The sequence below is a fragment of the Microtus oregoni genome, unplaced genomic scaffold (genome assembly GCF_018167655.1).
Source record: "Microtus oregoni isolate MIOR12 unplaced genomic scaffold, Mior012 000020F_ref0000438, whole genome shotgun sequence".
NCBI classification, from domain to species: domain Eukaryota; kingdom Metazoa; phylum Chordata; class Mammalia; order Rodentia; family Cricetidae; genus Microtus; species Microtus oregoni.
In genome coordinates, this window is record NW_024543079.1 from 5,981,472 (window position 1) to 6,005,020 (window position 23,549).

Below are 23,549 nucleotides of genomic sequence, written 5' to 3' on the forward strand. Positions count from 1 at the left end.
CAAACTCAGGTCACCAAATTTTTGTGGAGAGTGACATTACCTGGTTGCAGGTAGAAAGAATTGAGGAGGGGAGATGGATTGCATATGGAAGATGAGGGAAGGGAAATGACAATGAGTGGGGAGACCTTGGTTTTAGAATAGAATGACGGTGGGAGACTTTCCTGAGAACACTTGAAGACAAAACCAGAGGGACGGGGAGCTCTAAGCCATTAATATGGCTTTAGTGAATTGGACTTGTTACTGAGAGACTTAAGAACTAAGGGTAGGTAGGGCATAAGATCTGTGGTCCAGGAGCTTCCTCAACTAAGTATAATTGAAAATGGGGTTGTAGAGTGGTAGGGAACTGGAGAGGTGGCTCAGCGTTTAAGATTACTGGCTGCCGCTGGGCGGTGGTGGCTCACGTCTTTAATCCAGAGGCAGAGGCATGCGGATCTCTGTGAGTTCGAGGCCAGCCTGGTCTACAGGAGCTAGTTCCAGGACAGGAACCAAAAGCTATGGAGAAACCCTGTCTCGAAAAATCCAAAAAAAAAAAAAAGGTTACTTGCTGCCTTTCCAGAGAACCCAGGTTCAATTCCCAGTACTCATGTGGTGGCAGCTCACAACTATCTGTAACTTTTTTTATTTTCATTGAGCTCTGCATTTTTCTTCGTTCCCCTCCCAGCCTCTCCCCTCCCCTTCAATCCTCTCCCAAGGTCCCCATGTTCCAAATTTACTCAGGAGATTTTATCTTTTTCTACTTCCCATGTAGATTAGATCTATGTATATCTCTATTAGGGTCCTCATAGTTGTCTAGGTTCTCTGGGATTGTGATTTGTAGGCTAGTTTTCTTTGCTTTTTGTTTTAAAACCACTTTATGAGTGAGTACGTGTGATAATTGTCTTTCTAAATCTAGTATGTTAATCTAGTATATTTCTATGGGATTCCTAGCTGCATTACACAGCATTTGGTCAGCTGAGACCTACATGCAGTTGCTGACTTCTGTGGTATTTACCTGACCTGCAGAGATGCCACATACTTCAGATATGGCTGCCCGGAACTTTAGTCCATTTGCTCAGTCCATTGCATGATGGTCCCCACTTAACCATCTGCTGTTGATGGCCAGTTTGTAGTTTGGAGCTCAGCTCCATGTAGGGCTCTCAATCTAATATGCACAGTCTGTGTATTTCGGCACTTGTTTGGGGTTCTTTTTCTCTGCCCCACCCTCCCTCAGACACAAGAAAGCCTCCTGGGAGGCAAGGCAAATTTTGCAGCATTTTTTAATATACAAAAGAAAAAAATTAGCAGTGGACATCGTCCAGCCTTCATTCCACATCTTAAGCTCAAGAACAGAGAGACCACTCAGGAAATAAGTTAGCATTCACAGGACCTTAGAACCATGAGCAGAAATGCTGTACCCAGAAGTCAAGGGAGTGCAGGTTCCAATCTCAGTGGGGAAAGGAAAAAAAAAGTTCCCAAAATATATAAGACACCCAGTCTTAAGAAGGTAGACTGACTCACAGCAGGCCAGGCCTTCAGACAAGTGACCGGAGCCAGCCAGTAAACCTTGAGGGCCTGGGGGACACCTGGCATGAGAACACTCCAGTTACTGTGCATGTCTCCTGTGACTCGGTCAGCTTCACCCAACTCCTAAGCCACCAACACATCACAGCGAGTATTTGAATGTCAGCCTCTGCAGGGTGTTCTCCAGGGTCTCCTGACAGCGACTCAGCTGCTCTGTCGTGGGTCCTCCCACCCCCAGCCATCCACTGTGCTCAGTTCCTGTTGCTTTCTGCTGACTCCAGTTCCTGATGAGCCCACAGCACTGCCAGCGCCTCTTCTATCTATGGGACACAAGAAAGAGAGGGGCTTAGAGCAGTTGCCCAATAAGGCTCCAGAAGAGCCATGACTTCCCTTTGCCTCAGCAAGGTAAAGGATTCATGGAGCCCTCGTACTCTGCCATGCCTAGGATCCCAGCCCCACTGCCACCTTCTCAGATAGAGGTACCACTGCTGGACATGACTCTATACAGTCAGAACACGGCTACTTGTATTGAAGCTTCGCTAGAGAGCTACACAGAGCTCATCTGAAGTCCAGCAGATTGGTGTCGACTGCCTGCCGTAAGCTATCGAGAACAGCCCTTCCTCTTTGCTGCGCTGCCACCCAGCCTCCACCTGCCTTGGCATGGAGGGACTCTGGGGACTCCAGCAAAAACAGAAGCTCCAGGTTGTCCATCTCCAGCAGCATGCCTGTGATCTTGCCAGTCAGTGGGGCGCAGGTATCGTGGATGAGGGAGTAGAGACGCTCCCCTGTGTGGAACAACCTGAGAACTTACGCACACGCCTGCCTCAAAGCCCAGCACCCGGGAGTGGTGGCAGCCATGGAGTGAAGCAATGAGGGTGTCTGAGATCTCGCCCTAGAACCTGTCACCCCAAGCTGTGTCATTTAACCTTACTGGAAACTTCTCTTTCCACCTCTATGAAGTGGGCATCGCAAACCCGCCTCAGAGGAATATCTGAAGGGCCGAGGGGAATATTATATGTGAAGAGATCTACAGCAAAGTCAGTTAAGTTTCAAGACTCCATTTGGGAGAAGCAGTTCTTTCTCACTGAACACACTGGGATTCCAGACAGGATGTAATGCTCAACTTGAGACTTCGGGGTGTGGGAGGTAAACACACACCATCAGGTATTTCTAGCAGTACAACCTAGTTTCGGTGTCTGCCCATCTTGACAACAAATGGGGGGACATTCCAGAGTAGGGGTGCTTACGTGGGTGTAGAAAGGTCTTCCCATAAAGAGTGACACTGTTTACAGACATTAGGCGTATGTAATTTTCTTCTGTGTTGAGGGACATAAAGTGACAAAACCTAGTGGGTAACCTAAGGAAACAATGGGGCAGTGGCAATGAGGGCCTTCAGCCAAGGGGCTGGAGGTCTGCGTGGTCACGGAGAGTGTGCTGACCAGGATACAGGTTGCTCATTCCTTCCAACATTAGTAACGTCACATTCATGTACATGTGCATGCCTGCATGGTGTGTGCGTGCATGTGGTGTGTGTGTGTGCAGGTCTGTGTGTCTGAGGCTGGAGGAAGACATCAGGTATCCTGTTCTATCCCTCTGCACCTTATTCCCTGGAGACAGTGCCCCTCACTGGCCCTGAAGCTGCCTGTTCTGCTAGGGGCATTGGCCAAAAAGTTCCTGCCATCTTCCTGTCTTCATCCCACAACTCTGGAGTTACAGGAGCACATAGCCATGACCAGCTTCTCTGTAGTACCTAGAGATTCAAACTCGGGTCCTCAAGCCTACACAGGAAGCACTCTTACCTACTGAACCATCTCCCCAGTCCCCATGAGTGCCATCTTTCGTTGGAGCCTGTCAGAAACTCCAGAGCTAGAGAGGAACGGCACTTGGAGCTCTGAGTTCAGAGGGAACCACCCGTGTTTACCCACCACATGGTTATTTCCCACCTCCTGCAGTGGGCGCCAGGAGACAGGTGAAATCTGACCAGGGCACCCCCTGGAAGAGGTGTGAAGACATGAAATGACCACCCTGGACTGTTTTCCCAGTAGAAACCCAAGGGCATTCTCCTACTCTACTTCTTGGCCCTGTTCCACATGCAGGTATCTCCCACCTAGAGTCGGCGTCAGCTGGAGAAAGCTCTGGGAGCATCAGCCACTGGTTTTCTAAGGCAAGAGGGCACAGGCTTAGCAAGGCAACTGAGATGAAACGACCTCGCTCCCAAATCTGTCCTCACTCAAGCTGTTCCCGACAGGCTAGGCAGCTCTCAGCCCTCCTACCTGCCCCAGGATGGGGGAGCCAGCCACTCACCAATCATCTGTTTCTGTTCATGCAGGGGTGCGGCAGCCAGCATGGACACAGTCAGAGGCTGATGGCCAGGGACATATACAGCCGACTCCTGGACCTGCACATGGTGCCAGGAACACATTCCTTAACCATATGAATGAGAAAGGCCTCATGCACTTACCCCATCAGGTGAACATAAACCTCCAGGAAAGGTTCTGGAAGAGGGAAGCAATGTCTGCACAATCAAGTGGGACAGAGAATCCCTAACAGGGGCGTGGACTAGAAGACAAAGTTACTCTCAGAGATGCTGTGACCCAATGAAGGCCCTTTAAAAACAGCCACACGACAGCCACACTTCACTAACCACTGAGCCCAATAAAGCACTCTTCTTGACAAGCTTTACGAACATCAGCAGTAAGCGTACATCTCAGTGGTGCATGTGTGTGTGCGTGTGTGTTGAGACAGACCTATATAGTTCAGGATGGCCTAGAACTCACTAGGTAACCTGGGCTGGCCTAGAACTCTTGCCTCCTCCTTCAACCCTCTTATGTCTTCCTTTAAAAGTAGGTATTGCTGTTTAAATACTGTTGTTCATTTTGCAAGAAATCATTAGAACAAGACATTTTGAAATTCTAGACATGCTTCAATAATGTTGAATTTGAAACCTTTGGAGGGGAATAAAGAGAAGCATGGCCTTTTGTTTAATTATAATAAACATTTTTAGTCCTATTTTGAAGCTTAATCTCATTCCTTCAGTACTCAGTGTGTTCTTAGAATTCCTTCTCCTGATACAGGAAATTCAAATTCATTTTGGCAATAACCTAGACAAAAAGTTTGCAACCAATAAAATGTGACCATGGTTCTTTCTCCCCTGTTAGTAGGAATGCTCTTTGACTGATTACACATAATAGTAAATGAAATTTTATAAGCCAAGAAAAGAAAATGCCAGAGAGAAAACACTTTAGCCAAAGTTATGAATCAGGAGACCACAATGAGTAGGCAGCCTTACCCCATGGGCACTGTGTGCAGATGAAGGTCCTCTATGTGTCAGGAGAGACTGGCCTGGAATAGAGCATCCCTCCCCACCTGGGCCTGTAGTCTGAGTACCAATGTTGACTGTAAAAAAATATATATATAGGAAGAAAGTTTCAAGTAGCCACTTGGAAAAAAATAGATAGCAAATTTCAGTGGAGCAGTAAAGAAATTTGTGTACCATAGACAAGAATGTCGGGTAGACAGCAATGATAGCAATACAATGTACAACACACCCAGCAATTTCAGCTCTGGATAGGTACTCAAAAGAATTGAAAGCAGGCTTTTCGGGCTGGGGGGGGGGACTTAGTTGGGGGAGGGGGAGGGAAATGGGAGGCGGTGGCGGGGAAGAGACAGAAATCTTTAATAAATAAATAAATTTTAAAAAAAAAGAAGAATTGAAAGCAGGGTCTCAAGGAGATAGCTGTAAATCCGTGTTTATAGTAGCAGTATTCATGGGTGAGAGCTCCCAGGTGGAAGTGAGCTCACATGGACGAGAGCTCAATCTGTGTGCTCATCACAGGTGAATGAATGCATAGCCAGAATCTCCAGATGCAGGGAGCTGCTACATGCTGGAACATCCCTGAATCTTGAGGACACTGTGCTAAGTGAAAGCCAGTCACAAAGGACTGACAGTCCCATTCCATTTGCATGAAGTAACCATACTCAAATTCATAGAGACCATTGCTTCTCAGCCTTTTGGCAAAGAGCCACTGAAAATTCAAAGAGCCAAAAATTGAATGGTGGTTTTTCAGGGACCAGAAAGGATAAAATGAAGACCTCCAGCTAATGGGGAGTCCAGTTATAAGCCAGAAGGCTCTAAAGACGATTGCAGAAAATACTGCAGTTCACACTCCACAGTGGGAACACACTGGATGCCACTAAACTATGGACTAAAAATAGCAATGCTCGGGGCTGGAGAAATGGCTCAGTGGATAAGAGCACTGCCTGCTCTTCCAGGGGATCGGGGTTCAATTTCCAGCACCAACATGGCAGCTCACACCTGTCTATAACTCCAGTTCAAGGGGTCTGACATCCTCACACAGATACGCATACAGATAAACCACGAACACTTGAAGAAAGTACTAAAACTCTCACTGTTCTTGCGGAGTACTAGGATTCACTTCCAAGCACCCACATAGCAACATAAAACTGACTGTAACTCTAGTTCCAGGGTATCCAGCGCCCTTTTTTGGCCTCTGTGGGTACTGCATGCATATGGTGAACATACATCCGTAGAGGCAAACACTCATGCACCAAAAATAAAAATAATTTTTTTAAAAAATAATAAAGCAGTAAATTTTATATTGTGTATATTTTACTACAGTTGAAAAATATAACAAGGAGCATGTATGCTGAAGCCTGACAACAGAAGACCAGGGATTTATTTCATCTGGCTCATTCATGCGGAATCCCCGAAGAAGCCCCAGAGCTGAACGGAGGGCCAGCACAGAGATGTGAGGACACTGGCCAACAGATACTCTTGTCTTCGAGACACAGCAGTTTCAGTACTTACTAAGACTCGAATCCTCCCATCTGGGAACTCACCAACCCTCAGAACAATGGGCCTACTATTTGTATCCCTATTTAAAGATTAAGTCTGGAGAGATAGCGATCATCAAGGGGCACAAAGTGACTCCCAAGATCATTTATGTTACAGACAGCCTCCAAAGCTGGCCTGGCTCACCAAGAAAGCAGAGCCCCCACGGAGCCTGATCTACAGTCCCCTCCACTGCTGGGCCCAGGGATAAGATTCTGCTCCTCCACTGACCCCCTTCTATCCCAGATCCCAGCCTTGCTCACTCACACTCACCTACACTCTGCAAGTGAGGCATATGGCTGGAGGCCTGGCAGGCACTGTCCAGGTGAAGATAGGAGTGTGGCATGGTGCTTAGAGACTGGACCACTGAGGCAGCTGGAGGGCAGGCAGCACAGAGAAAAACAGAGGGTTTGGGTTACTGTCAAAGCAGCACACTGTGGCCTGAAGTTCCCAGGGCTGGGGAGGAACTAGAACTTCACAGCAGAGAAAGAGAGTCGATTTACCTAGACCAAGAACTCTAGGGAGATTGTATAGAAACCTGCAAATGATGAAACCCGCTCACATCTCTCCAGGCCCTGAAGTTCTGATTCTACACTTTAGTCCCAAGAGACCTGAGTGTAAGCTTGGAGCTTAGAAGGCCACTCAGCAACAGTTTAGCCAAAGGAGTTTTTCCATTTTTTTCCTTGGCTCCGCAAGAATTTTCAGCCCTAGATCAGAGTAGCTTTTGGAGATAACCGACAAAAGCCACACTGTGTCCTTGTCAGGGTTGCCACAGCATTTGCCGCTACGTGAACATTTCATTTGGTCCCAAGTTGGAAAGGGGTAACTGAGGCTCAGAGGAGGGAAGGAACCAACTCTGAGAAATGCAAAGTGAAGCTTGGCCCCAGAGTTATAGATTGCCTCCTTTTTGGGGGGTGTGGGTGGGGGCGGGGTTGAGACAGGTTTCTCTGTGTGGCCCTGGCTGTCCTGGAACTCACTTGGTAGACCAGGTTGGCCTTGAACTCACTTCTAAGTGCACTGCCAAGCTCTGGGATTAAAGGCATGTGCTGCCACCACCCTGCTATACTGCCTCTTCTTTTGAGGCTTACACCCACAAGCCTTGCTGAACATAGAAAGGCTGGGTCACTTACACGAATGTCTGTGTGACTGGGCTGTCCACCTGGGGTCAGGTTGTATGGGAGCCATGGAGCCAGAAGCATAGTACATGGCCTGTGCTGTAGACTGTGGGAGAAGAGGACCCAAGGTGAGAGGCGCTTTGCATCTTCTCAGGGACACCACGGCAAGAACTGCACTATCCCCTGCAGGAGATAACTCAGGCCTACAAAGCTAACGTGACTGTTCCATTCTCCCATCTCAGGGTGTCCTTTATCCCTACACCCCTCAGGGTAAGATCACAGATTTCTTTCAACCATTGTTCCTTACCCTAGCTCAGTGACCTAGATAAAGTATGTTACTTACTCCAGGTCTTGCAAGCACAACCAATTGCTAAAGGATGTTACCGAGCCAGTGGTCTTCAGTCATGCATATCTTTCCACTGTTCTAAGTTCTAGGGTGTCATTCCCCTAGCCATGCTCCTCAGAACACAGTCAGGTCATGCCAAGGTGCAGACGCATCTGTCTGAGTTGGGAAAACGCTACAAGCACTATGGCTGTTTAGGAGAGCCAGTGGATTCTGACAGAACTGGAGAAGATAATGTATACAATAAAGCAATTAAGATTACTTTTTTTTGAGACAGAGGTATCTCTGTATAATGTTGGCTGTCCTGGAACTTGCTCTGTAGACCAGGCTGGCTTTGAACTCACAGAGATCCACCTACCTCTGCCTCCTGAAGGCTGGGATTAAAGGTGTGTGCCACCACCACCCTACTTTAGGCTTCAGTACTTAGTGTAAGACCTCCCAAACTCATTTAACCACACAGTCCCTTCCATACAACACACAGGAACCTCACACAGACTGGAAGACAAGATAGCATGCTTTGCCCCTTTAAAGAAGGGGCTAGTGAGGGGGCTGGAGTGATGGCTCAGAGGTTAACAGCACTGACTGCTCTTCCAGAGGTCCTGAGTTCGATTCCCAGCAACCACATGGTGGCTCACAACCATCTGTAATGAGATCTGGCGCCCTCTTCTGGCATGTAGGCAGACATGGAAACTAACACTGTATATATAATAAATAAATAATAAATTTAAAGAAGGGGCTAGTGAGACTTCAAGGGGTTGGAGCAGCTTGCCCAAGGTGTTTTCAACAGAACCTATATTTGTGAAGTTCCATGCCCCTGTGGGAGCTGTAGGCACACTGTCACCTGGGACACAGCAGGCACTAAGTAGTTGGTAGTTTGCTGGAAGGAGCTCAAGACAGGGCGCGACAGCTGCCGCCTATACTGGTTGGTCAAGATGGCCTTCCGCTCTTCCTTGCGCTGTGCCAGGGCCACATACAGAGGCTTAGTGCCCACGATGCGCCCATTCATCTCGGTCACAGCCTTTGTTGCCTCTTCTGGAGAGGAAAAGCAGACAAAGCCAAACCCCTTGCTGTGGCTACTTTCTGTCATCACCTAAAAGCAAGATAAGACAAGGGTTGCTGGGAACAGGGAAGCATGACTCCTGGGATACAAGCTTCTCCCCTGGGACCACATCTAGCACTGAGCACATCCTGTGACAGCCTGCGATAGAAGGGCGAACCACACTCTCCTCGTTTGCTGAGGCCTACTGTATGCCCCGCACTTCACGAGACTTTGTGGCTCACACTCGGACTCCTGATTAGGGAGACACAGCTGGGATTAAAGGCGTGCGCCACCACTGCTCGGCTCTGACAATCTTCTTAATTTTGTTCTAAGCAAAATACTCTTAGAAGAGGACAAAAAACTCATCAGGACCAGATGTCATTGCATGTGTGTGCATGTGGGTGCGTGCGGTGTGTGTTGCATGTGGTATGTACTTTGCATGTGTGTGTGCGTGCGGGGGATTGCACATGTGTGCATGCAGGTGTGTGTCATGTGTACACGGAGGCTGAAAAAGGATGTTGGACATCCTGCTCTATCACTCTCTATCTTATTCCTTTGAGACAGAATCTCTCACTGTACCTGAAGGTAGGCTGGAAGCCATCCAGGCCCTGCCATCCTCCTGTCTCCACCCAACATAGTACTGGGGTTACAAGCACATATTTAGCAGAGTTAGGTTTTTACACAGGCTATGGGGATTTGAACTCAGGTCTTCATGTTTGCACAGAAAGTGCTCTTACCCTCTCTCCAACTCAGGGACCACAAGTCTTGATGCAAAAATATTGTTAAGAATTTCTGTTAGCAGATAGGTGTGTGTGTGTGTGTGTGTGTGTGTGTGTGTGTGTGTGTTTTGTTTTATTTATTTATTTATTTATTTTTTTTTTTGGTTTTTCAAGACAGGGTTTCCCTATAGCTTTGGTGCCTGTTCTGGAACTAGCTCTTGTAGACCAGGCTGGCCTCGAACTCCCAGAGATCCGCCTGCCTCTGCCTCCATGTTTTTTGAGACAGGATTTCTCTGTAGCTTTGGAGCCTATCCTGGAACTAGCTCTTGTAGACCAGGCTGGCCTTAAACTCACAGAGATCCACCTGCCTCTGCCTCCCTAGTGCTGGAATTAAAGGTGTGCGTCACCACTGCCCGGCTCTATATTTTCTATTTTATATAAAATGCAATAAAAATTAAATGAATGAAGGTGAGTACATTGCCTGCTGTAAATAAGCTACTGGCAAGTTCACAGTAAATTTCACTCAGGCTTTACAAACTTTATTCTTCCCTTTGAAAATCTATCTGCTGGGGCTGCAGAGGTAGCTCAGTAGTTAAGAGCGCTGGCTGTTCTTCCTGAGGTCCTGAGTTCAATTCCCAGCAACAACATGATGGCTCACAACCATCTATAATGAGGTTTGATGGCCTCTTCTGACATGCAGGCAGAACACTATATATATAATAAATAAATAAATCTAAAAAATTAGACAAATCCCCCTCCTACCCCTGCTCCCTATCTCCTCATAGTCAAGCCAAAGACTATCTCTACTTCCTCCAGGAAGCCCCCTCCTTTCTCCCTGAGCCCTGCATCTCTATCTCCAGCACTGCCTCCCATCATCTGTGTGTATGCATATGTATACACATGTGCAGAAACACATGTTCATATGTGTGCAGGTTAACATGCAAGTGTCTACAGAGACCAGAGGACAACCTACATATATATAATAAAACATAATAAAGTTTTAAGTTAAAAAAGAAAAATCAAATGTTCAGGTCATGTCCTGGAATTCTCCGTGCTTCTTGTCTGACCCGGATGAGAAGCCAGGGCTGTGAACCACACAGGCCACGCTTCACCTTCATCTTGTGAATGAGACATAGACTCAGCCTCCTTCACAATCATGGAACTGCGGGGCAGAACAGCCATTTGTCATCTCTTAGGGACTTCGCAGGACTGGGCACACAGCTAGCACTCAACAAATGAGGAAGAATGAGTGAAGGGGGACAAGTGACAGCTCGTTTTCCAGAGATGGGTAAACTGAGGCCCAGAAATAGGGTAAGTTTCTGGAATCTGACATATATGGTATCTATGGATGTTGAATAAAACAAGGTTATATTGAGTGCATCGAGCCCAGTTCTACAGCTAGAGTGTATGTTTAATTTCTTCCCATCCCACCCAGACAAGGTTGCTGATAGACCTCCAAAGGTGTGGGCCAGAACCAGAAAGAGGAACTCAACCCAAAGTCCCTGGGAGCCAAGCAAGAGGCTGGAGGTGTGCAAGGGTGAGAAACTGGGGGTTCTGCAGGGGTGAGGGCGTGCAGGGCAGGGCAGGGAGTGCTGCAGTTCCCACCTTAGCACTGGTGATCACTCCATAGGCAGAGAACACTTCCTTCAACCTCTCGTCATTGATGGAGTCGTCCAGGTTCTTCACGTAGAGGTTCACACCCTGGAAGAAGGGATACTGCTCAATGCCCCCTCCCCTCTTGTCCCAGACTGCCTGGGGTGGGGTCAGTGGCTGGCAGGGCCGCAACGGACATGCAGGGCTCAGCCTCACTTCGCCAGTCAGCCTGCCTATCCCCAGTTACTGCAGCTCCCGTAACGTCTAAGACCCTCAACTGCTCCCACACACCTGCACAGATCCCTGCCTCCCATTCCACATGCGGGGACCACAGAAGGCCGGTCTCAGACCTAGAGCAGGCTGAGTGAGTCTCAGAGCTCAGCCACACAGCTCTCTGGGAGGCCATATGAAATGACTCTAGGCAGAATGCCTGACCAGCCACTTCTGTTTCAGTCACAGAGTACAGGACAGCTGCCACTCCACCATCTGCCTGCACGACATACTATCTTACTTGCTGAAAGACATGACTCTAAACCCTTTCTTGCATCAACCCTAAGATAAGGAAACTTTGAGCCCCATCCTAGTGATATCAAAACTGCATCACAGTCTTTTGGGCCAGCTCTTTGTGTGTGAACTGTGCTGCCCACCATAGGAGGCTTGCCAGCATCCCCTGCCCCTGGAATGTGACAACTGAAAGGTCTAGACATTCTCAAGTGTCTCTGCAGCGAGAAGAAAGCGGTCTCTCACTGAGAACTATTACATATGGATGCATGTACGTGAGCACTATGGACATTCTCCATAAAATCTAAAACTCTTACTAAAAAACTTAAAGAGGTTCATCTCCAAAAAGTCAGACTATTAACTTTAACTAGCTAACTTGTAGGGCGTGGTGGCTCCTGACTGCAATCCCAGCACATGGGAGGGAGACACAGGAGGATCATGGCCAGCCTAGTCTACAAGCCAGGTGGTGATGCCTACCCCAGAGCTCATCTGATTCTGGCCCTGAGCCATGTTTCTAGAAGGAGGGTGGTAAGAGGAAGGAGTCAAATTCAGAGTGCCCCACCCCCAAACCCCCTTCAGACAGGAGCTGCAGTCTCCATGAGCCTGGCCTCACCTGATAACGATTCTGCCTCTCCTGCTTCATCTGCTCAAACCTGCGCTTCAGCTCGCTCTGCCGCTCTGCCCGCTTCTGGGCCCGACCCACAAACAGTTGCTGCCCTTTCACATCCTTCCCGTTCATGTGGTCCACGGCCTGGAGAGCAGGAGCGGGCACACAGTGAACCGTGTGGGTGTGACCCTGTCCCCAGTCCTGCCTCTGGGGCCAGAAAAGGACACCTGCAAGGCTGGCCTTCCTCTCTGGGAATAATTCATTCCAGGGAAAGGCCACTTACAGGACAATCACTTTTTAAAGATGTGTCATAAAACTATTTATTTATTGGTTTTTCAAGGCAGGGTTTCTCTGTAGCTTTGGAGCCTGTCCTGGAACTCACTCTGTAGACCAGGTTGGCTTCGAACTCACTGAGATCCACCTGCCTCTGCCTCCCAAGTGCTGGAATTAAAGGTGTGTGCCACCACTGCCCAGCTGGATTTTAAATTTTTTATTAAGATTTTATTTTCTAAAAATAGAATGGGCCAAGCAACGGTGGTACACGCCTTTAATCCCAGCACTTGTAAGACAGAGGCAGGCGGATCTCAGTGAGTTCGAGACCAGCCTGGTCTACTGAGTGAGTTCCAGGACAGTCAGAACTGTTACACAGAGAAACCCTGTCTCAAAAAATACCATCAACTTCTCTTTAATGTTTTTATTATTATTTACTATTTTATGTGTATAAGTGTTTGCATTTCTGTCTGTGTATGGTGACCATAGAGGCCAAAAGAGGGTGCCCAGATCCCCTGGAACTAGAGTTATAGATGGTTGTGAGCTGTCATGTGGGTGCTGGGAATTGAACTTGGGTCCTTCAGAAGAGCAGCCAATGTTCTTAACCACAGTGTTCTTAACCATCTGTCAGCTGCATCAATCTTTTTTTTTCAAACATTAAAAAATTGTAATGCAGGGCTGGAGAGATGGCTCAGTGGTTAAGAGCATTGCCTGTTCTTCCAAAGGTCCTGAGTTCAATTCCCGGCAACCACATGGTGGCTCACAACCATCTGTAATGAGGTCTGGTGCCCTCTTCTGGCCTGTAGACATACACACAGACAGACTATTGTATGCATAATAAATAAATTTTAAAAAAAATTGTAATGCATGTGTATGGAATATATCTGTGTGTGAGTATGCCACCTGTGGGTAGATAGGTCTCCAGAGAGCCACAAGAGGGTGCCATTTCCCTAGAACTGGAGTTGTAGTCAATTGTGAGCTGCCTGATGGGGATGCTGGGAACTGAACTCAGAGATCTCTGGAAGAGCAACAAGTGTTCTTAACTGCTGGCCCATCTTTCCGGCCCCAAGCCTTTTCTTCTCTTAAATGGCACAAACCTGTTGGATGGTGTAAAATCCTGCATCTTCTGTCAGAACACTGAGGAACCAACCAGGTTCTTTTTGTAATGCACTTGGAGAAGCAAATTCCCATTCGTTTATCCACAGAAAGCAGCAGAAGTCAGACCCAGATGCATACTGACTCAGTGTTTAGAATTTTTTAAACCAGTGTGGGGAGAAATATTTGAGGGTAAAGAGGCTGCTTAAGAGGCCAGTTATTAGTAAATATTTATGCATAGTGAAGACTTTCTCTTCCCTGCCTGAATGTTCAATTCTTTCTACTTCTAGGCCTAGAAGCCAACAAGAAAAGATAATGCTAGCGCCTTTGGTCCTTACATCCGGGCCAGGAAGGGTGCTTTCTTGCCCTCCACGTAACAGGCCCACTCATGATCTTCTGGCTTCCCAGTCGTGGGTTTGTGCCTCTTTACTGGAGCAGGGCCCTGGAGGCACCTACCTTCTGAGCTTCCTCATGCTTCTCAAAGTTGACAAAGCCGAAGCCCCGGGATTGGCCATTGCTGTCTCTCATCACCTTGACACTCTGCATCTTTCCTACGAAAGACCAAACTGGCTTAACAGGGAGCTGGGAAAAGGCCAGCATGCTCCCTTCCTTCCTATAAGTTCCCAGGAAATCCCAGGGAAGCCCTCCTCCCACCAGACCCGGGCATGGAAGAATAATAGTGTTCCCCTTTCTCCTTTGGGGAACACACCCACCAAATTGGGAGAAGAGATCCTGGAGGCCCTGTTCATCCATGTCCACATGCAGGTTCTTCACGTAGATGTTGGTGAACCCCAGGGCCCGAGCCCCCAGCTCTGCCTCCCGCTTCTGTCGAGACTTGAAGTGGCCTACGAAGCTGTAGACACATCAAAAGAATAAAAGCTTCCAGGTTTATCACCCCTTCATCCTCGTCTGGGCTCACCTGGCAACTCTGGGTCACTTGGACCGATTACTATCCTTCAGTTTCCTGTCTGTTGTTGGGAACCCAGGCAGGGTCATACTCCATGGACTGACTGTGTCCAGAGCCCAGCTGTTTTCATTAGGCAAGAAGCTATATTCCAGAACTCCACCTTGTATGAGGTTCCAGGAACTTTAGTGGCACATGCGTACAGAATAAATGCTCTCAACTGGGAAGCTGAGAGCACAGGAAAGAAGAGCATGGATCTGAATTGGACTCAAGTCTGGATCCTCATTTCAGCTGCCTAGCTGTACGATCCTAAGCAAGTTACTGAACCTCTCTGAGCCTCCGTGTCATGTCTGTAAATCTGGGGTCCATTTCACACATGGGGACTTTGCTTATTCACTGAACAAGCTGGGAGAGAGTACCAGGGAAGCAAAGGAGAACTAGGCAGACATGGTCAGTGCCAGGGTCACTGGTGACAGACAGGAGATAGACTGACACCATTAAAATATGACATTCATTTTAAAATCTAGACTTTCTGGGCTGGGGATGTAGCTTGGTGGTAGAGTGCTTGCCTAGCATGGGTGAGCCCCTAGTTCAAGTCGAAGCATAGCCAAAAAGGAGAGGAAAAATCTAGAAATGTTCAAGTTTACATAAACACTTCTAAGAATCTTTTTTTTTCCAGAGACATAGAGAAAGAAGAAGGGAGGGAGGGAAGGAGGGAGGGAGGGAGAGAAGGAGGGAGGGAGGGAGGAAGGAGGGAGAAAGAGAGAGAGAGAGAGAGAGAGAGAGAGAGAGAGAGAGAATATGAGGATATTGCTATGTTGCCCAGGATTCCCTGAAACTCCTGAACTCAGGTAATCCTTCTGCCTCAGTCTCTCCAGTAGCTGGGACAATAGGCACACACTACTGCACTTGGCTGAAAAGAATTCTTGATTAACAAATGCCAGGCATAGGAAAAGCAGGTGGTAAATGGAGCAGATGTGTCATAAATAGGTTAGAACGGACACCAGGAGTTGAACGTCAGTGGTCCATACAGGGAAGTGGTTGTCATTAATATCTGTGAATCCAGGAAATCTCAGAACAAAGTAGTAAGATCAGTATATAGGTCCCTCCCCAGGGAAACTCCAGATCAAATGCATAGGACCCTCCCCAGAGGAACTCCAAATCAAACAACCCAGTGCCTCTGGCAACTCAAAGTTACCTCTCCAGTGAGTTCATATGTCAGGCTGGAGAGATGGCTCAGAAGTTAAGAGCACTGACTGCTCTCCCAGAAGTCCTGAGTTCAATTCCCAGTACCTACATGGTGGCTCACAACCATCTATAATGAGATCTGGTGCCCTGCAGGGATACATGCAGGCAGAACTCTGTATACATAATAAATAAGTTTTAAAAGAAAAGAAAGTAGGGCTGGAGAGATGGCTCAGTGGTTAAGAGCATTGCCTGCTCTTCCAAAGGTCCTGAGTTCAATTCCCAGCAACCACATGGTGGCTCACAACCATCTGTAAAGAGGTCTGGCGCCCTCTTCCGGCCTTCAGGCATACAGACAGAATATTGTATACATAAATAAATAAATATTAAAAAAAAAGAAAAGAAAGTAGTTCACATGTGTGATTTTAGTACTTAGAAGGTGGAGGCAGGAGGATGGGAAGTTCAAGAGCATCTCCAGCTGTAGAGTATGAGACCCTGTGAAAACACAGAAAAGCTGCCTTCCCTCCCCAGCACCAAGTGTGGTGGCTGGGCCATCAGATGGGCTGATTCCATATGGGGAAGGAGCAGCCCACAACAGGTTCTCTCCGGACCTGCAGCACAATTTTCCCATCTGTGAAGAGGGATGATACCAAGCTTGGACAGGCCTGCTGCTTGTCTAAACACATACCTGCCTTCCCACCTGCCCCGGATCCCAGGGAAGAGCACGAGAGAGAGAGAGAGAGAGAGAGAGAGAGAGAGAGAGAGAGAGAGAGAAGAGAGAGAGAGAGGAATGAATCCGAAGCCATACCAGGAGACTGAAAAACGGAAATTGAAATCGTCAAGTCCGTCAATGATTTGGCCATCAGCTATTCTCTCTAGAATTCTCATCCTTTGCTTAGAATAGTCCTTTGATGCCTACTGACTTCAACTTTACAGAAGGAAAGCATCTCTGAGAGGTTGAGCCACTCTCCTGAGTTACACCCCAAGGGAAGAGCTCTGCCCAGGACCTTGTACCCATTAGACAGTCACAAAGCAACACTCCTGATTGCACCGCTCCGTCCTTCAGCCTCCACCTTCTCCACAGGCCCGGGAACTCACACTTTTCGGTCATTCAGCAACATCCCATTCATGGTGTTGATGGCCTTCTGGGCAGCCTCATGAGTCTCAAAATGTACGAAGCCAAAGCCCCGTGATCCATGTTCGTTATATACTACCTGGGTCACAGGGAGGAATGACAGAGAGACCACTCAACAGGGACTTCAGGGAAGGGGGTAATGACCAGCATACAAATGTTTGTTGGTGAGCGTAAAAGACAGTTATGTAGATGAAGCTCAGTGCCAGGCTCTGCCAGTCACTACTAGACCTTGGGTTCCACCTGGGGGGAGTCCGAGACTTAATCTCCTAACAGCCCCAGTTTAGAATGGGAGAATGGAAGGTTAGAGGGACTTGCTTGAGGTGACAGCATAAGGAGGGGTGAACTTGGGAATCCAACCCCACAGCTGTCCCCTAATTCTGATAGCAAACTGGGGATACTGTGAACATCCCAGGAAGCCAGCTGTAGAAGCTGTGTACAGTTGCCTGGTCTACTGCTGGCGACAGGCTGAAGAGAATGGTGGGTTATGAGGCTGATAGTTATTTGAAAGAGATAACTAGCCAGGTGGCGCTCAACTTTAATCCCAGCACTCGGAAGGCAGAGACATGCAGCTCTCTGTGAGTTCGAGGCCAGCCTGGTCTACAGAATGAGTTCCAGGACAGCTAGGGCTACATACAGAGAAACCCTGTCTCGAAACCCTCACACCACCAAAAAAAAGGGGCAGGCAGAAATCAAGTCTATTTGAAGTAAAGTGGGATCTACAAGCAGGAAGTTTTGAAACATATATGCACACACGTGGATACACACATACACACACACACACCTATTTTAGTTGACTTTTGTTTGTTTTGGAGATTTTTGAGGCAGGATCTTGCTCTTTAGTCCAGAGTGAAATCCTTCTTACCTCAATTTTACAAGTGCTAGTTTACAAGTGTGTGCCCCTGTGCTCACCTCAAAAAACCATTGACGGTGATTGTTCCTGGTGACCAGTGCTGGGAAGTGTTTAGTTTATTCTCTTTTATATTGCTTTTTGGTATTTATTTATTTATTTATTTATTTATTATGTATACAATATTCTTTCTGTGTGTATGCCTGAAGGCCAGAAGAGGGCACCAGACCTCATTACAGATGGTTGTGAGCCACCATGTGGTTGCTGGGAATTGAACTCAGGACCTTTGGAAGAGCAGGCAATGCTCTTAACCGCTGAGCCATCTCTCCAGCCCCCTGCTTTTTGTTTTTTTTTTTTTGGGCTTGTTTTTGTTTTGTTTTTTTGGTGGAGTGGTTCAAGCAGGGTTTCTCTGTGTCCTGGAACTCTCTCTGCAGACCAGGCTGGCCTTGAACAAACAGAGATCCACCTGTGCCTGCCTTTTGCATACTGGGATTCAAGACATGCACCACCATGCCAGGTCTTATGTTTGAATTTTACCAATTCCTATACTATCTAACAGCAAACTCACCTCCATGTTGCAACAGAACATTCCATACCTGTTCTATAATGCATGTGGTTCAAGTTGAGAGGGCAGAAATGGAGAATAAAAACATACCTAGAGTTCAGATGGTTCTCAGCTCTTAATGAACTTGAATTAAGGACTTAGGTCCCATTTCTAAGGTCACCATGACCCCAATTTCACAGACCCACCACCTGGCTCAGCTCAGTGCCACAGTCTACCCTTTCATCTCCATGCCAGTTGCTGGGCTGCTCTTCCTAAAACTCAACTGTGACTAGGTCCTTTAACCGCCAATGGCTTCAGCCATGCACAGAAGTCTGTCAGCTTGGCAGGTTGAGGTTCCTCCGATGGGCCCTGTACAACAAATCCTGCATCCAAAGCATTGCTCATGGAGTTGGGAAGATGGTTCTGTGGCTATGAGGACTTGCTACTCTTTCAGAGGCCCTAGGTTTAATCCCATATTGGAGAGCTCCAGGTCTAGAGGCTCCAGCGCCCTCTTCTGGCCTCCAGGGGTAGTGCTTGCACATAGTGTCCATAGAGACAAGCAGACACAAACACATATACATAAATAAATACAGTCCTCAGTCTTATACCCATCACACACTCCTCTATCTCTCCACCCCTAAGCACTTTTAGTTCAAGGTCTTTCAGACTCAACCATGCTGACTCCAACCCCCAGCTTCTAGCGGGCTCATAGTGGTTTTCTGGAAAGGCTCAAACCCAGAGATCATGGTGCCTCTGCCTTTGCTCCCCTAAAGACCTCTGGGGATCTCATTGGCCATCCTCAGTAACATCTGGGGCATAACACCCAGGTTTTAGCCCTCTACTTGGAACACACGGACCTGCTGTCAAGTCCTGCGCAGCCTCATATATAAGGTCAAAGAACTAAACCAAACCCTGCAAAAGCCGTAATCTGTCTAGTACTTACTGCACGTCATGATGGGGGAGAGTTGGGTCTGCTCGTGCATGCAGGAAGCTGAACACAAGACAGACTCGGAGACACAGCCGTGACGAGAAATAATACCGCCGCTCAGGTGGACTTTATGTTCTAATAGAAGAAATATCTTAAAAACAAGCCATGGTGGGGGCTGGCCATGACATGCTTCATCTCCAGCAGCAAGGGAAGCCTGAAGCAAGATGTGGCTGCTGATTGCTGCGATGTCCCCAGTTGATACCTTTATTATAACCATACACTTAATTCTGTTTTGTGGTTGTTAACTAATGCTCACTTGAATGTGGATTGGTCTGGGACTGGCTTTGGTCTCTAGGGAGCAGTAGGAATAAAGGGGGTCCCGATTCTGAGTTGAAGCTACAGGTAGCCTGTGAATCTTTACTCCCAGCTGTCTGAGACCTGGCACAGCTGTGAGAAAGACCTGGGCTAGTCTGCAGGAGCATGGAAGACCACACAGAGGAAATCCCAGATGCTTCAACTGACAGCCTGCCAAGCCCACATAAACTAAATAAACTGTATGGGGTGATTATCTCAGGAGCTGGCTACCAGGCACGGGGGCGACCTCTAGTGGTCGTAAGAAGATAAAATCATGAGCAGCTGCCGGCCAATTGCTTGCTGTACCCACAGCCTGCGGGGTGCCGGTTGGTATCACTCTAACACAGAAGTATCTGGCGCCAACTGACTCAACTAGAGGGGCACACCCACCTTAGAAGAGAGGATGCTCCCGAAGGTGGAGAAGGTGTCATAGAGAGCCTTGTTATCAATGGAATTCTCCAAGTTTTTGATAAAGATGTTGCCCATCCCAGACTTTCGAAGCCCTGGGTCTCGGTGGGACCACATGATACGGATGGGTTGGCCTTTGATCATCTCAAAGTTCATTGTGTCCAGTGCCCGTTCCGCTGGGGAGGAGGCAAGGAGAGAAAGGAACAAGTTAGGTGACATTTGTGACCCCAAGTCTCCATGGTGCTGAGTAGGAGCAAGGAAAGGACAGCCATGATCTGGGTCTCCCTTGAGAGATGCTCTTGGAGACTCAGGTGGATTAAAGCTGAAGGGATTACTGTACATGGCATTCCTCGCACACTCCAGAAAGGTCATCTCTCAACAAGCAGCATGGATCCCCATCTTACAGACGCAGAGACTGAAGCTTGGAAAAGCAGAGCCAGGCTATTCTAGCCTTGAATGGGCATTGCAAGGATGAGCATGTAAGGAAGGGGAAGCAAACTCCCGTCCCCAGTCCCTCACTCCACCTGTGAGTGAGGTACCTTCCTTCCCACACTAACGGAGGCAATGCCACCAAATGCCAGGCGGTCAGGCAGGCTAGAAAGCAAAGCATGCAACAAATGGTAGTCGGGTTTTGTACTACACAGAGAACAGGCCTTTGGCAAACGGCATCCTTCTCCTTGGGCAGCCTGTTTCTTGCAGACAATGCTGCAACTGCCTGTTTCAGAGACCCTGCTAGCTTCAGAGGCACAGAAGCAGCCGAGGGGATGGAGCAGAGCAAGCACAGAGGTCTGTAAGCATCCAGTGCTAACATACCCAGCCGGGAACAGAACTCTACAGTTCAGATGTCCCATCTATGGATAGGCCCGGAGGGCTAGCTCCTGTTTCACTCACTAGCCTTGAAGAGGGGCAAGAGGAGGCAGAAGTGGGGTGTAGTCAAGGAATAGAGCATCCTGGACTTTGGAAACCTCCCAACTCACCCAGGAGGCCTGAAACTACGGAATCTTTCTTCATTTTGAGACAGTGTCTCAACATGTAGCCCAGGCTAGCCTCAAATTCATGTTCCTGCCATGGTTCTTAACCCTGGTCTTCCATTCTTCGCGGAGCCCAGACGGGGTCAGTTGACAGTTACCAATCAATCCTCTCACCCAACAGGGGCCGACAAAGCCGAGAGGAGGCAGCTTTGCCAGGATCTGAAAGGTAAGGCACCTGGTGTAGGCCCGGTGTCAGGTTACACTGAAGGGCAGGAACCCCCAGGCTTCCGCACTCTCCACCTGCAAGGCTTTGGGCCGCATCCTCCCAGGTGCTCTCCATTTCTTAGGTAACCACTCCTGGAGAGGGGCAGAGCTCTGCTTCTCCTTTCACTCTGGCAACTGAGTTCAGGATGGTTGAGCCACTTGCTCCACGTCACACAGATCCTGGGTTCCTAATCCAGGTCTACTGAACATCAAAGTCACCCGGCAACAACCAGTACACCCAACAGTAACTGCCAATTCTCCGAATGCCTGTCTTCCAACTTCCTGTCTGTGGGCCTCAATTTCCCTAACTATGATACAGAAGATGGAAACGCAGGCTGCCCTATCTTCCCTGGCTAGAATCTATAACACTAAATACCCACAATTAGTCACAGGACCATTTCGACCTGAAAGATAGAAAACCACTGTTACTTAGATAATAGAAGTTCATTTGAAATAAACTTGCCAGCTTTCCAGCTTAGGGTGGCAGTTATCAAAAGGGCATTATTTTGCCCAAGGATGTTAAAAGCAAGGTCTTATTCTTCTCTGGGACTCACCGTCAGCAGGCTGCTGGAAGTTGATGTAGGCATAGCCCAAGGAGCGTCGGGTAGCCACGTCCCGGCACACACGGATGGACAGAATAGTGCCGATGGGGGAGAACATCTCATAGAGCATAGCTTCAGTCACATCGGGGTGCAGATCGCCCACATAGAGTGAGGAGAGTGCGCAGCCCTGGCCACTGGGGTCCATGGTGTGCAGGGCACCCAGAAGTGGGTCACCAAGCAGCCCCCGCTGGCAGGGCACTGGGCCTGGCAATCGCGATGGTGATCACAGCGGGGCTCTGCCAGTCGTGCCGTGCCGACTCTGTCAGCTCCTTGCCTTTTCCAGGCCTGCAAGCCAATCCCGGCGCCCAGCCCCACCCACCTGGGACTCCTCAGGCTGGGAAAGGCGCAGGTGGCTGTCATCGCCTACCTTGCCTTAGGGGGAAGGCCACAGGTCAGCGAGGCTTGGGGCAGGGTTGTCAAGAGGAGTCGCGGGTGGAACTGTTTAGAAGAGGCAGAGTGCAGACTTGAACCTCAGGTCATTCATTTTCTCACTCTATAAAATGGGGACCACTCACTCTTGGGAACCATTAAAGGAGATGACTTTTTGAGGTTTCAGTACAAACCAGAGAATTTTTTTTGTTTTTGTTTTTCAAGACAGGGTTTCTCTGTGTAGCTTTAGTTGTCCTGGAACTCACTCTGTAGATCAGGCTGGCCTCGAACTCAGAGATTCCCCTGCCTCTGCCTCCTAAGTGCTGGATTAAAGGCGTGTGCCACCACCGTCAGGCACAAACCAGAGGATTCTTACAGAAATACTGTTTCAAGATTTTACAGTTTGAGACTGGGGAGATGGCCCAGGGGGTAAAGTGCTTCTATGCAAGCAGGAGGACCCAGAGTCAGATCCCCAAAGTCAATGTAGAAGCTAATAAGTATAACAGCGATGGGCACCTGTGACCCCAGCCCAGAGGAGATGGAGACAGGTGGATCCCTGGGCTTGCTGGCCAGCGGATCTAGCCAACACAGGCAGATTCAGGCTCAGCATAAGAAAACTATCTCAAAACAGGTGGTGAGCTATAGATAGCTCCGACCTTCGCACCTGCACACACAGTCACGTGCACACACAAGCAGCTGCACACAAACAATTTTATCTTGCCTCCAGAAAAGCCTTCTCTCTCATCCGGGTTCAGTCTCTCCTTCGGCACTGAGGGGTTTGTATCTGATGGGACTGAAGGCTGCATGTGACAATCTGGGGCTTGTGGGCTGTTACATAGGAAACCACAATGGGCTCTGCTTTTGTATCACATATTAAATATGTATGTTTTATATATTGATTATATTTATAAACATATACAATTATTTATTTATATACTATACATATTTAACTTAACTGTATTATGTATTTCCAAATCTGCTCTTTTCTGTGGCTGTCCAGCTCCCCCCTGTTCCCCTTGACCCATTGGGCCACCTAGAGTCAAGCCTCTGAAGACAGCTGAAGGATGAGTTTCATCTGCTCTGCACTCAGGCCCCTGGCTCCTCCCCTCCTCTCTAGTCACTTGGCATCCGTGTGCTTTGCATTGCAGTAGCCACTATTACTGGCTGGTGACCTTAGTTGGAGCAGCATCTTGCTTGTACCAGGAATCTACAGATGTGGGGAGCATCCTTTTCTGTACCTTTTCCAGCTTGACTCTTGGTTGAGTTATCAGGAGAGGGAGAGTCAGTGGCTGGAGAGGCTCTCAGCACAGCCTGGATGGCAAGGGTGGCAGGGTTTGCAGACACCATGTGGTATCGTCAATGTGTGGACTGCCTTTGTGGTGCCAGACGCTGTGTCACCCTCAC

General features: G+C 48.3%; 1 protein-coding gene across 1 annotated transcript; it reads right to left on the reverse strand.

Moving 5' to 3' along the window:
* Positions 1-1,443: 1,443 nt before the first annotated feature.
* Pabpc1l (poly(A) binding protein cytoplasmic 1 like) lies at positions 1,444-21,921 on the reverse strand. Its single transcript, XM_041670685.1, has 14 exons — positions 21,729-21,921; positions 19,922-20,115; positions 16,822-16,937; positions 14,348-14,487; positions 14,091-14,185; positions 12,276-12,413; positions 11,174-11,269; positions 8,652-8,900; positions 7,489-7,573; positions 6,626-6,760; positions 4,790-4,896; positions 3,805-3,898; positions 2,155-2,285; positions 1,444-1,820 (listed from the first exon to the last, which is right to left on the reverse strand). Exons 1-14 carry the CDS (start codon positions 21,919-21,921, stop codon positions 1,752-1,754), a joined length of 1,842 nt encoding a protein of 613 aa, XP_041526619.1. The 3' UTR covers positions 1,444-1,751.
* Positions 21,922-23,549: the final 1,628 nt, after the last annotated feature.